Source organism: Temnothorax nylanderi, unplaced genomic scaffold, assembly GCF_030848795.1.
Source record: "Temnothorax nylanderi isolate EJ_2023f unplaced genomic scaffold, tnyl_v1.0 TNYL_tig0347_pilon, whole genome shotgun sequence".
Classification (NCBI taxonomy): Eukaryota; Metazoa; Arthropoda; class Insecta; order Hymenoptera; family Formicidae; genus Temnothorax; species Temnothorax nylanderi.
The window spans coordinates 31352-46424 of NW_027249409.1; the positions used below are offsets into that span (position 1 = coordinate 31352).

General features: G+C 35.1%; 1 protein-coding gene across 3 annotated transcripts in view; it reads left to right on the forward strand.

The window, feature by feature from the left end:
• The first annotated feature begins 8998 nt into the window (after positions 1–8998).
• Positions 8999–15073, forward strand: part of LOC139781587 (integrin beta-nu) — a 36920-nt gene continuing 30845 nt past the window's right edge. Inside the window, exons 1-3 of one of the 3 annotated variants that reach the window (XM_071720418.1) lie at positions 9002–9649; positions 9745–9842; positions 10716–10963. In XM_071720418.1, the coding sequence (XP_071576519.1) occupies positions 9789–9842; positions 10716–10963 (302 nt within the window). In that variant the 5' untranslated portion in view covers positions 9002–9649; positions 9745–9788. Of the gene's footprint in view, positions 9843–10715; positions 10964–15073 lie in introns of all 3 variants that reach the window. The other 2 variants (XM_071720416.1, XM_071720417.1) reach the window with 2 other exon arrangements.

Below are 15073 nucleotides of genomic sequence, written 5' to 3' on the forward strand. Positions count from 1 at the left end.
ATCTTTTCCTTTGTCTCGCGTACTGCGTTGTAAAAAAATAGCGCGATAACACCCCCTTTTTCTAGAAAAATGTTGTTTACGACGAACATGTTCCGACAGGTTCGACGCGTTATCGGGTAGATCATCGTCCCGATGACGTCATTTCTTCCTTTGTCTTTTACGTACTGCGTAGATAGATTGTTTTTTAAGTATAAATCATACTATAATTCCTTCGCGCGCATTTCTATTCGAGTCGTATATGCGACGTCCGCCAAAACTCCGGCTGCTTGAATTTTACAATCAAATATCGCATATCATAACATAGAAGCGAGACTCCAGCGGACGTCTACGCTCGCAGGTGTAATGCGAGACGTATTGCTATCAGTTTTATACACCGCCCATTATATTTTTTTCTCTGGCGACTTCTCCGTTCTGCAACCGTCATTGAATTCAGTCGCATCGAGTCAGCGCAAAGTGGTTCACGTGTTTTTTACGAGTTTTTTTGTGTACGAACGCGTGTTCGGACGTGTTCTGTGATTTTGTGATGTCTCCGCGCGAACCTTTTATACCTAAAGACATAGAAGATAGTAAAATTTTGGGGGGACCTGATGCTCCCCAGTTTGAAGACGCTATAGAGACGTTTGAAGGCGCTCCTCCCGCGCCCCGGCTTCCGTTTTTCAGCACGATATCCGCGCCTGGCCGCGCGCGGGAAGACCTCTTCCGCCTGACGGGGGACCGATCTCTCCTCGTGGACGAGGCGCTGATTGTCTACGCGAACCGCGTAGCGAGTTTGTAGAGATTCACCGCTCTGCTAAGGTAAAATTTCCCGCGGCGTGTAAATATATGATTTGCTATCTACAATGCTGATAGAAGCTAGATACATACGCGGTGCGACCGCGGACCCTCGCGCGGACCCGCGGCGCGACGCCGACCCCCCCTCGCGGACCCGCGGCGCGACGCGGACCCCCCACGCGGACCCGCGACGCGGCGCGGCGCGAACCCGCGGCGCGGCGCGGACACCCCCCCTCCCGCGCGGCGCGGCGCGGACCACCCGCGCGGACCCGCGGCGCGACCGCGAACTCGAACGCGAACGCGGGTGAGTCATCCCGGTGAGTCATCCCGGTGAGTCATCCCCCGGTGAGTCATCCCGGTGAGTCATCCCCCGGTGAGTCATCCCGGTGAGTCATCCCTGTGGTATGCCAAGGTCACCCCCCCTCCCCCTCACCCCCTCGTAATCCGATACCCTTGTGTAACCCGATACCCCCCTCCCCCTCACCCCCTCGTAATCCGATACCCTTGTGTAACCCGATACCCCCCTCCCCCTCACCCCCCGCGAAATCCGATACCCCTCCACCCCCCTCCCCCTCACCCCCGCGAAATCCGATACCCTTGTGTAACCCGATACCCCGCCAACTCCCCCTCCCCCTCACCCCCCGCGTAACCCGATACCCCCCCCTCCCCCTCACCCCCCCTCATTGCCCCCGGGGTGGAAGCGGCCTTCTATACCTACTGACTAATATATATATATGTCGAAATAGTTCACGCATATACTTTCCACGCGAGACGAGTGTCACATGGGTTCGTGGCGCGCTTTACAAGCTCGTTTATTGTATATCGCTACAAATATTCACACAGATGATCGACTAACTTTAACTTCTTTAATACCACCTCTACTTAGGCTGGGTTCGCGGAGCGCGCTTTTAGCGCTATGAGCGTGCTCTGTCCTTGTTCAACTTTCAGTAAGTAACAGAGATAGAATGACGTTGTCAGCGCTAATAGCGTCTCCCCGAACGCACCTTTAAACGAGCTTGTAAAGCGCGCCACGAACCCATGTGACAACTCGTCTCGCGTGAAAAGTGTATGCGTGAACTATTTCGACATATATATTAGTCATTTCCCATACAGCACAAAATGTTTTTTAAATATTTTTAAAATATTTTTTAGGAAGATTAAAATAATTTAAAATAATTTACAAAAATATTTTTAGAATGTTTCTATGTCCGTCAGATCATGTCAAAATTTCAAAAATATTTTTAAAAGATTGCAAATAAATATATTCAATAATATTTGTAAAATCTTTTAGAAATATTGTTTTAAAAAATAAAATATGTTCATAATAATTTTAAAAATGCTTTAAAAATGACATAAATATGAGTCATTTAAAGGTATGTATATGCCGTTATGCTTTTGTGAATTAAGAATTTTAGAAAAACAAAAAAAATAAATAAATTTATTATGTATATGTCGTGTGTGCATACAGCCGCGCGGTCACCCATCCGAGTCAGTACCGCACCTAACGTCGCTTGACATCGATGATCGAACGGACTAGTGGCGATCCTTTGATTCTGACGCTTCCTTGTTGCTTATACTCCTATATAACATATCTTTATAGTGTTCAAAAATCGTGTAATGATAATAATCGGTAAATATTAAAAATAATAACGCAATTACAATTAATATACAATAATTATTAATATGAAATTCGTATATTTAACATAATATAATATTAATATAATAAACGTTAACAACATGCATGATAACGCCTAAAGACGCTACCTGACAAAATAAAGAATTTATTTAATGAATTGAATCAAAGTTGAAAAATAATTAGGACCCGCGGAAAACAGTTAAATATGAACTTTATATGGACCTTAATAAAATCTCCATTTAAATTTTATTTGATTTAAATTAATGCTGAATAACTGCATTAATATGGCTCATATTTGTTCTATATATAAAACTTAATTAAGAATATAAGAAGAAATGCCGATATACATTTCGATTAAAAATCTCGAACATATGAATACATGTCGTATATTCTTAATCGACGTGTATACTCGTACGTATGTTTCGTAGTATACAAAGTATATATACGTACTTCTTACAGTATCATTTCATCATCAAAATATTCGTATTTAATTTGGCTTAATAAGGATTTAATTAGCTAATATATTCAATTTAAATATTAATCTTATTGAAACCATATATGAAATTAATAAGTTGTACATTTTATTCAAATTTCATTAAATTCAAATAAAACTTTTATATGTTCTTAATATGTTGAATTCAAATAAGACCTTTATATGTTCTTAATAAGTTCTAAATCTAATTTAAATTTAATTAAATTCAAATAAGACCTTTATACGTTCTTAATGAGGCTTTTAAGGCACAGCGCGCGCGCACCTGGGGCTGGATCCTTGAATTTATTCGCAAGAAAAACGTATGCGGAAATTCTGCTCTTATAAAAAAGTTGCAAGTTGATTAACTAAAAGCCATGCGATCAACTTGCAACTTTTCTGTAAGAGTAGAATTTGCGCATACCTTTCTCTTGCGAATAAATTAAAAAATCCAGCCCCTGTTGTAGCTTGCCGAAATTTTGCGGTTTCAATCAACAGGCAATGTTTTTCAAACGTTTTGTAATATGTGTTTAAAACTGATTTTCAAATATTTTTCAAACGTTTAAAAAACATTGTCTGCTAATTAGGATAATAATGGGATTAGAGAATATGGTATCAACAGAGAATGAGTTATAAGATAAAAAAAAACGTTTATAAATTACAATTATTGTGTTTATATTGGTTTGCTTTAAATCCAGTGGTACAAAAAGAAGATAAGTAAACTTCTGATAAAATTAACGAAATGCGCAACACTTGCGCAGTAATCGAATACATAAAAACAAATATTAATCGCTAGCAACAAAAAGATTGATGCAGTTGCACAAAATATTAATCACCATAAAAACCAAGAATACAATTTGCTAGCTCAAAAGAATAAAAATAGAGACATTTTTTATATACTTAATCAAACTGAACCCTTATGGAAAAATACACTCAACTTTTGGTGTTAACCGTTAAAAAAACACCATAGAAAAACTCTTAAAGTTGGGTGTGATTTCGGACCAATTGAAGGTTAACCATCATTTGAAGGTTAATCTTCAATTGGCGGTCCGAAATCACACCCAACTTTAAGAGTTTTTCTTCGGATGATGGTTAACCTTCAAGTGATAGTTAACCTTCAATTAATGATTAATCCTTAAAAAATGACGGTATAAACCCTAAAAATATGAACCCTCAAATGAAAGTAACAAATATGGCGTTCCAATGAGAATCTCTTAAGGAGGGTGGTTAGTCAAATCAATTTGATAAGAATTAGTTCAATGGAGAATATTCGTCTATGGGAATCTGTCGTCCATATATGCCAAAGTTGAAGATAATCGTCTGCATGGTTGTCGAGTAATTAATTATTGAAGTTATACTCTTGTCTCTCTCTTATACACGGGCGACACAGCAAAAATGTTACCTAACCTGTAATGTAACTCTCGAAAGCATATTAAAAATGATAATAATTTAGTGAAAATAGGTGCAAATAACTCTTTACATATTTAGGAAAAACTTTCTCGAAGACTGAAATGATTCGTCTTTATAGTTATCAAGAAATTGTAAAAATAAAAAAAACAGGACCACATTTATTATTTCCACATTTCAATGTGGATAATAACGTATTTGGGTTTCAATTGTACAAACAACTCTTTTTAAACCTTAAGAAACAGCAATTAAATGCATTCCACATATTTATTTGCTAAAATTCGTTTATTTCACGCGACGAAAATCTAACCTATATGCTTTCCCCCTGCCGCGCCGCCTACCTCGCACCGAGAACTAACCAACCTCCTTAAGGACTCCGCTCGCTGAACCGGATTCCTCGCCTCGATCCTCTCTCTCGGACGCTAGCTGCCGCAGCTCTCCCTTTCCTGGCGGTGAGCTCTCCCTGGTGATCCGACTCTCGCTCGGTTAGTCTCCAGAACACGCGCCGCAACGATCAATCCGTCAAGAAAGAAATAACGGACTCGACACGTTCGAAGAAACGCAAGCAAGTGCGGCCATGACACCTAACGAGTGAGGAAGGAGGCGGGGGCTCTTTGAGAGTGGCGACTCGCGCGTCGCGCCATCTAATGTGAAACGATCGGGCGTTGTAAAACGCGAAAAGAATTCGAGCGCAATATCTGAACAAATTATTTAATTTTTAATAAGTCCAATTATTAATATTTATTTTCATAATTGAACTTATTTTTTATTTTGATAAATGTAAATACAAATATCTTATTGTATTAATATTTAATATTAATAATTTAATTAGTTGCTTAATTTAACTTCTTGTTTAATAAATGAGCGGATGTAGTACTGAAAATGTACCTATTATATAATATTTTAATTTTCAAAATTGTCAAATTACAAACAGGAATTTTGTTGTGACTTTTACAGTTATAAAGTAACTATTTAATGGAAATGGAAGCCTAAAAAAATTAATATTGTAACGCAATTATTATAATGCTCAAATTATAAAATATTTACATTATCCATGTCTGCCAATACAATATAATTTTTTATTCATATTGCATTCTATATAATGGCAATGTTATTATATATTTGACAGGCAAATCAAAATAGCTTTGAATCGATATCGAAATGATGAAATATCCATGTCTTAACAGAAAATACATAATTTGCCTGTTTTTCGATACAATTAATATTTAAAATGATTAAAAACTCACATAGCATGCATATCAAAAAGACGTCCCGAAGATATCCCGAGAAGATATCCTATCTCCTAAATATATCTTCGGGATATCTTCTGGACGTCTTTTTGATATGCATGCTATGTGGGAAGCCAATGACCTACATAACTAAAACTGAAATTATAAAATATATGTACGATGTAGACAGTATAAAATAATTAACATAATTAAACATGCAGATTTGTGGTTGATAATGACAAAATTCAATAATAAACCTATAACCTAACAGACTACAACGCAAGACTAACATAACTCGCAGGTTTATTAAAATCATATGAATCACAATTTTTGATTAAATATGAATATATGATGGGTCAATGGGAACACTTTCAATTAAATAAAAATTTAATTTGGGTGTTAATTAAAATTTTATTTGTTTCAAATACAAATAAAATTTGAACTCAGGATGGTTAGATGCTTATTAAATATTAATATGATCCATATATGCGCCTGGAAAAGTTAAATCCAATAGCAAGATCTTATTTAAATTTAATTTCGATCCAAATTTGGAACATATTTAAATTTAATTACTTTTATATTCAATATTTGGTTTTTATTTGAGTTTAATTTCGTTCATATAAATGACTAATATAAACCATATTTAAAACATATTTAACTCTTTTCCGCGGGGAATTAAATTTAAAGAAACATAAATCTAAAAAAAATCTATTCTTTATGTATGTGTGTGCATATATGTTCATGGAGTAAGTTATAGTACTATATTTTCAATTATTCTTATAATATTTCTGCAATGTTGTTCTAATATTTCAACGAAATGTTGCAACTTGTAACGTTCCTGCAATGTCTTGCAAGCTTCTATGCTGTATGGGTCTGTTTTAATTAAGAAAAACTCAAAAAATGAAAATAAAATTGTCGTGTACCAAATTTGGTCTTAAAATAACGTCTAATTCATGTCCTTTTCATGACGTCATACTTTCATATCCACAATAAAACGCCAAATACACGTCATATAAAGGACATATGACGTCGTGGACGAAATATGACCTTAAATTGACGTCAACCCTGGCGAAAATTAAGAAGCTTTATAAAGCGTTGACAACCGTTCAATGAGGGTTTTTTGAGAGTTTATACGCTTTCAAACTTTATAAGAACGCTTACACAACGCCGTTGGATTTTGAACGCTTTCAGAACGCTTATAAAACGCTGTATATAACGTTTCATGAAAGTTCTGAAATGCTGAGGCAACGCTTTTCAGAGAACGCTCAGTAAACGCTGCGTGCAGAGAGTTTGCTGTCAGATTTTTCAAACGTTTAGCAAACGCTTTTCCCAACGCCGTAAGACAAGCGTTTTCAATCCGTTCAGCAAACGCTCTTCCGGTGGCGAATTGTAGAGGCGCAGTGAACGATTTGTAAGGCGTTAACGCAAACGGCTTGGAGACGCCCAAGAAACGCTTTTCCCGACTCCGTAACACAAGCGTTTTCCCTCCGTTCAGCAAACGTTCTTCTAACAATGCCGCTAGGCGGCGTATCTTTCTCGCATTTAAAATACATCCAGCCGCGTATATAAGCAGACCCCCTGCGAGGCGAAAAGCAGATTTTAACATTTAACGCTCTTTACGCCGTTTCTTCTAACGACAAGTAAACGCCCGTTAAGCTCAATAGAGGCTACACGCAGTTTTCAATTATGAAAGCAAACGCTTTCGACTTATCAGGGCTGCGTTCGAAAACGTCACCCGAGTGCACACGAGTATACTCCCTTCTCTTTCTATCTCAGCGAGTTAGGAGAAGGGAGTATACCCGTGTGTACCCGGGTGACGTTTCCGAACGCAGCCTAAACGCTTAACAGAGGATCTCTAAATGTTTTAAAGAACTCTCAGCAAACGTCATACGTCATGTAAACGCTGTGCAAACTCTCAAAAACGCTATATACAAACGCTTTTCAAACGCTGCAGCGTTGCAATTTCCGCTCTACGAACTCTCAACTGACCGTTTCTAAACTCTCAACGAACTTCCGCAAACGCTCACGTAAACATCAAACAAACGTTTATGAAACTTCTCATTTTCGCCAGGGAATAAGACCATGTGTGCTACCTGGGATATTTACATGGGAAGTATATATATATATATATATATATATATATATATATATATGTATATATATATATATATATATATATATATACAATTTCTGTAACTTTTAAAGTAAATATCTCAGAAACGGGTCGGACAATCGATCGCAAATTTAACACAGGTTTTTGGGATATATGAGTGCACAATCTCTGTAAATTTCAGCTTTATCCTTTTATTTTGACATAAGCGACATACATCTTTAATTAAGAATATTTCATAATATTTCAAAAATATTTTTGAAAATATTTGAAAAAAGATTATAAAACCAATAAGAAATAAAAATATTTTTTATATATTTTGAAACAAGATTATGATACAATAAATATGTAGATTCGAATTAATATTTTAAAAATACATTTCAAATATTTAAGAAAATTTTATCTGGGTGATAAAAAAGAACGTTTTTAAAAATATTTTTAAAAGATTCTTAAAATATTCTTAAAAATGTTACCACAAAAGTTTTTAAACCATTTTAAAATATATCTAAAACCATTTTAAAATGTTTCTCGCAATATTTTTATAGAAATATTTAGAAATATTTTTTGAAAACATTTTGTGCTGTATGGGTTATGCCTTCCAATACTCAAAATAGCTGCTATATTTTCCAAACTTCTTTTTGTTAATAACTTTTTAACGAATAACAACCGCCGGCTAAAAACTTCTGAAGGTCACTCAGGCGGGTGACCTTTACAACATATGTCAAGGTCATTGAAATCGGAGAGGAGGCCCCTTTTATGCATAAATACCTAAAGAAGCAGTAAATTCAAGAGCAAAGTTGTTTTTTAATAAACGCTTTAATAAAACGGCTTTTTAAAGAGTGGACTAGAACAAATACAGACGCGCGCGTAGCGCGCACCATTTATTTAATTATATACATATATTAAACTTTTTTTAGATCCACCAGGGGTGTGCGTATTTCAATTTTGTATTTTAACTCGAAAGCAGTTCATCGTTAAAAAATAACGCAAGAGGAAGTCTTTTTAGTTCCTGAAAAAAATTGTTAAACAAAAAAAACCCAGTGGCGTACTATTTTCTCATTTTCTTCATTAAAAAACTTAATATGATTACCTATTCGCACGCCCCTGACGGATCTAAAAATGTTTCATCGGTTCACTGGAAAATGGTTTTTGATACAACATGTACGCGTACCAAATTTGAATAGAATATCTCTAAATGTTTTCCAGATTTTCGAAATTTTCATATTTTTCTCACAATTTTGACACTGTATTTTAAAAACAAAGCAGTTTAGGGCATGTGTTTATAGGACCTGTTCTTCCTAAAATAAGCCACGGAAAGTGAATAATTGAAACAATAGTGAATAAATATAAAAAATAAAAAATTAAAAGAAGTGAAGATTAAAATTGATAGTTGATTATAGGTCCGTTAATAGTATAATAATAAATGGTATCAGTAATAGAGAGAGAGAGAGAGATATGGCGCCGCGATAATCGGGAACCTGTGCGTTTGCCAAATCGGCGATTCGTGGATATGAGCTTTATCGTTATCGTGCCGCTGATAAGAAGAAAACAGACGCGCGTTACAGTTTTATTCGCATTACCGATTGCTCGTGCTGTATTTGGGATTCCGATGTGGCACCTGTGGCACACGCGCGCGTAGCAATTCGCTTGAAGAAATACGTAACGCGTTGCGATATGTCTCATAATTAATGTAGTATAGTCTCGATCAACGCTTGTAAGAAGTCGAATGAGCGATCGATATAGATAGAGCGCAAATCTAAAAAAAAAATATATCCGAAAAGAGATGTTCGATTTTAATCACGATATATAATAGTGTGTGTACATGTATGTATTTCTATATGTTAAATATTTTGTTATTTAATGAAATGAAGTTTCGTGCATCGTTGGTGTTTGTTCTGACGGTGAATCTATACCTCATGAAGATATGTCTGAGTGTCGATACGAAAATGTTGAGCTTGTGCACGTCTCAAAGTACTTGTGAGAATTGTTTAGAAGCGAGTTTGGCTTGCGCCTGGTGCAGTGATTGGGTAAATGTTTCATATTTTGAGAATGTTATAGCATCGAAGTTTCTATTAACACGTTGAATATACCGTAGTGGTCACTCGTTTAAAATTGACTCTAGTCTGGCACTGTAAGGAGACATGAGAGGTGTAGCATAAGTCGGAGATGGCAACATCGTCGGTGAAATACCACTACTTTCATCGTTTCCTTACTTACTCGGTTAGGCGGACAGTAATACATTCAGCGAGATTTTGTAACTTGCGTATTGTCTCAATTAATGAAACAACTTCACTTTATCGTCGTAATAGTGGATATTAACATTAATAACATTGATAACATTGACATGTTAATAAACTAATACCATACATTTTTAACAAATCTATTAATAAATAAGTAAATGTATATATATACACGAGATAAGACAAAATGACGGGAGTCTTAGTATCAAAGATGAAGCATTTTTGAAAAAAAAGTTGAAACAAAAGTTACCTACATTTTTTTCAGCGAAGAAATATGATACAAGCAAAAAATTTTCATAGCATGCGATTTAATGAGATATCAGCGTCATTGATATTTCTTTTAATGAGATAAATATAATTTTTTGTATATTTTACTCATACAAATTGTATACTTCCTCTTTGCGTTTTTTTACATTAATTCTTTTATTTCATTATTTATTGTCTTATCATTTCATCTCATTCATCTGTCTTAATATTGGTCCATTAAAATATTGAAGTAAAGTCATTGAGATACTTATTATGAATACTTTATTAACTTTATGAGATATTTTATATTTTTTTATGTCAAAATATATGTTGGAATAAGATAAATCGTAAACTATTGCTTCTTAGTTAATGTCAGACTTTATTTATGAAAACACTTCATTTCCGACTTGAGGTCCTCGCATCTTTTTCTCACTCTGCGTACACTCTTTAATATAGTATTCCTTCTAATTAACTTTGCGAAATTAAGCGATGGTTGTATAACGTTCAACATATTAAGTTTTTGTTGAAGCTTCGAAACACGGGATGATTTAATTCATTGCGACGCGTAATCACATGACTTGCTTGTTTTTCCGCAATTGTACCTTAGTCATACTCAAATTCCACGTACGGCAAACCGAGGTGCAACGTGCCTGAGCGTCTGCGGGCGTTTGGCTGTCTGAATGTGGAAATACGCGCGGCCCCACCGGGATCACTTCGGGTGTTGACGAACATGGATTTCCAGGATGTCTCCAATGACCGTACGGTACAGCCGGTGCAGCTGAGACCGCAGAAGCTGCGACTCAGGATGAGACCGCGCTCCAACCAAGTGGTGACGCTTCAATATAGACCGGCTAAGTAAAAATCTCAATTAATATAAGTATAATAAAGTAGTGAAAACTCTCGTTATTGATACCATCGATAGAGAGCCGGTTAATAAATAATGAGTACGCGTTTGTAAAGTAATTTCATTTCTTTACTCCTGTGACATTGGATAAATTAATTGCATTAAAGGGTGTAAGGAGAGTAGGAAATGTTAAGAATTGCATAAAATTAAAAACATAAACTCTTTTATAAATAATGTTAGCTTGTGAATCTTTCATCGGTTAGTCTTTGAGAATTTTAGACAAAGTTCAAGATTGTTTAATGTCATTTTTATGTCACAGTAAAAGTTTTATCGTAATTCACGTAATTTTCTATGTGTACATTATATAGCGAAACTTGAAGCCACTTGAGACGTACTTGAGACATGACATAAAAGAAATCTACTTATTGTATTTTGTGCTGAGTTTTAGTTGTCTTACTTAAGTAAATTTTGATTAACCTTCGTGGTCACTAGGGGTCAGCATGACCCCATACATTTTTTAAAGCAGAATTACACTAACGATATTACACTTACTTTGCGATTTTTTTTCACTATGTTAATATTAAATAATTAACAAAAATAATATTACGGCAGGTTGTACAACATTTCAAGAAGGTTCAGTAATTTTTCAAATCAAAATAATAAAAACTATAAAAATGGCAGCCGATTAAAGTCGCTGGGGTCGTTTTGACCCCGGTGTGACCATTATGAAACTATAGATAAGTGTGAGCACGAAGGGTTAAATAGACATTTTGATATCGGTTTATTATTGTGACTTTACTGTGATGCAAATTTTAATATGCAAGAAAACTACCTGGTTATATTTTTCGAATCTTTGAAGGTACTTTTAGTATGATATTCTTTATACATTAAACATAAATTCATCCAGTTCTTAACATTTTTAATAGTTACCTTTGTAGATAATTAATAATTAATACGCAGTATATAAGTTTATATCCATTAAAAATTCTTGAAATTTATTAAAAATACTCTTAAAAACTAACTGGTAAAAATGTTTTAAAAGATTTACATGTTAACATTAGTTGTAAAAAGGCTTATGTTTTAAATTTTATGCGAGTTTATTTCTGATTCTCCTTTTCAACCTCCTTAATTGCATTACTAATGAGTGCGGCTCATGCAAGCGCGAAAGATTGTATTTCTGGATTGCGTAGGAAGTTGTCATCCCACATAATTCCAGAATCGTGCGTCCTTCCTCGTTATCTAACGCCACTGATCTCAATTATCGACAATGTTACATTACTGCTAAACGGCAAAATAAATAATGTGGATAATATAAAACTGACACTATGTTTGCTGAAATTAATTAATTTTATTGCTATATAGCAATAGCTATATAGAAAGCAATCCAAGGCTTACGATTAGGTAGCATGTAGTACTTAAGTGAAACACACACACATGTCAAATCACCAGCGAAAAAAATCATCAGTGAGAAAATTGTAGTAAGATAACAACGAGAAATTTGCAGTTTTTGATATTATGTATACAGGATATTTCCTAAGTAAGTACAAAAAATTGTAGCAGATATTCTACTGAAAATTGTTAAACTTGGAAAAAAACAGTGCCGTGCCATTTAATATAAAAAAACTTAATATGTTTTATCAGTATTGGAATATGGTTCTTAATACCACATGTATACGCATACCTTTGAATAAAATATCTTTAAATGTTTTCCAGATTTTCGAAATTTTTATATTTTTCTCTAAATTTTGACACTCTGTATTTTGAAAACGAAGCAGTTTAGGGCATATGTTTATAGCACCTTTCCTTCCTAAAATAAGCCATGGAATATTCCCTTCAATTTTTTGTACTTACTTAAGAAACATCCTACATAAGTATAATTTTACGATTTAATATTGGTCACTTTAATGAGTACTATTTAGTCTGTGAGTCTGGAATTCTTTCTTTAACGCTTTATACAACAAAATTATGATAAAATATCAATGGTATTAATAATATAACTAATAAAAACGTATTGTGTTGCGATAGTATAAGTTTTGAATACAAAATTTAGTTGTAAAATATATAAGGAAGAGTAAAGTTGCTCAAAACAAGAAAAGATTATAGCTGATTAAAATTTACGTAAGAAAGTTTTTATTTTTATTATTTATAAAATAGAAAAGTGTGCAAATTAGAAACTTGCACATTGCTTCCTCATCATTACAGATCGCTACCATTGCTCCTATTTTATTTCGCTCACAAAGCTCCTCTTATGAGGAAGCTTGTATTTTATTTGATGCATAATTATTAGTATTTATTAGTTTGGCTTCCTCATAGAGGAAGCTTTATGAGCGAAATAAAATAGGAGCAATGGTAGCAATCTGTAAGTTTCTAATTTGCACACTTTTTTCATTTTAAATTTAACCTTTTTATGAATTAAAAAAGGGTCAGCTTAGTAGCACAAGTGGGGTTTTACAATTGACGCAATGTCAAATCAATATTGACTTTGGGAGTTCAGGCTACATGTTCATATATGGACTTTCGTATATAGACCTTTGATCGCGTATAAAGCTGGATCTAATCAACCAAATCTTAAAGAATTATATATGAAATAGGGGTAGAAAAGACTGAAGAATATAATAAAATTAGAAATAGACCGATATCTCAAAATTTGCGGAAGTTAGAGCAACCACAAACATTTCTAAAAAAATTTTAAATTTTATTAAAAAAGAACCGCTTTACATCGCCATCATCGCCAAATTCAATCCCAACCTTCTTTACATGATACTCTATCGATTAAAAAAAAATGCATCCCGATATCTAAAAAATTACGGAAATTAGAGCATAAACGGACAACAAAAGCGTTACACACACACACACACACACACACACACACACACACACACACACACACACACACACACACACACACACACACACACACACACACACACACACACACACACACACACACACACACACACACACACACACACACACACACACACAGCACACACACACACACACACACACACACACCACACACACACACACACACACACACACACACACACACACACACACACACACACACACACACCACACACACACACACACACACACACACACACACACACACACACACACACACACACACACACACACACACACACACACACACACACACACACACACACACACACACACACACACACACACACACACACACACACACACACACACACACACACACACACACACACACACACACACACACACACACACACACACACACACACACACACACAGACCCACAGACACACACACACACACACACACACGGACATTTTGTACAGAATTGATTTTTCGACGTTTTAGAACATTCTAAACAGTTTACCAAAGATACCAAAAAAAAAATTTTTTTTCACGAAAACAAAGCTTTCTCTATGAGGAAGCAAAAATTGATTGTTACCTATAAAATGACTTGATATTACCCATCATTGCATCTAACCGCAAACGGATACGAATACTACGACAAAGAACACAGACAAACGGATATGGGAACTACGATAAAGAACAGCTATACGAGTGCTAACGTAAGATCTATTGTTTGTACCTATAATAGATAGTTTTACAATGACGTCCACTGGAAAGCGCAATATCGCGCCCACTCAACCTTAAGAAAAGATACTCGTACTTAATGTAACGTTAATTACTCGGAACGTGTTATTTGCTGTATTAGAAACTTATAAACGACACTCAATTCTTATCTCGATGGTACACATAATTTAAACGCAAATGACGATGAATAACCTCTATCAAGTTAGCCCCCCCACCATCGCAAAAAAATCCGCACCTATTAAAAAATTTAGTGCTATTTATGTGCTAATTCGTTGCTCTAGTCCGGATTTTGTTGCTCAAGCCGTTTAGCAGGAAATGGCATATGTTGCATATTTTGATATAGGGGACGGTCCATAGAATATTTTAATACCAAAAAGACCCGAGCAACAAATTCCTTTACTATAATTAGTTTTTAGACATTGAAGTCGTAGATAACGGTCGACGCGGAGATGCAGTATTTATTAGTGGTATTGTTTACAGAACCTTATATTCCGAAAATTTATTTACGCTATCTTAAAGCAACA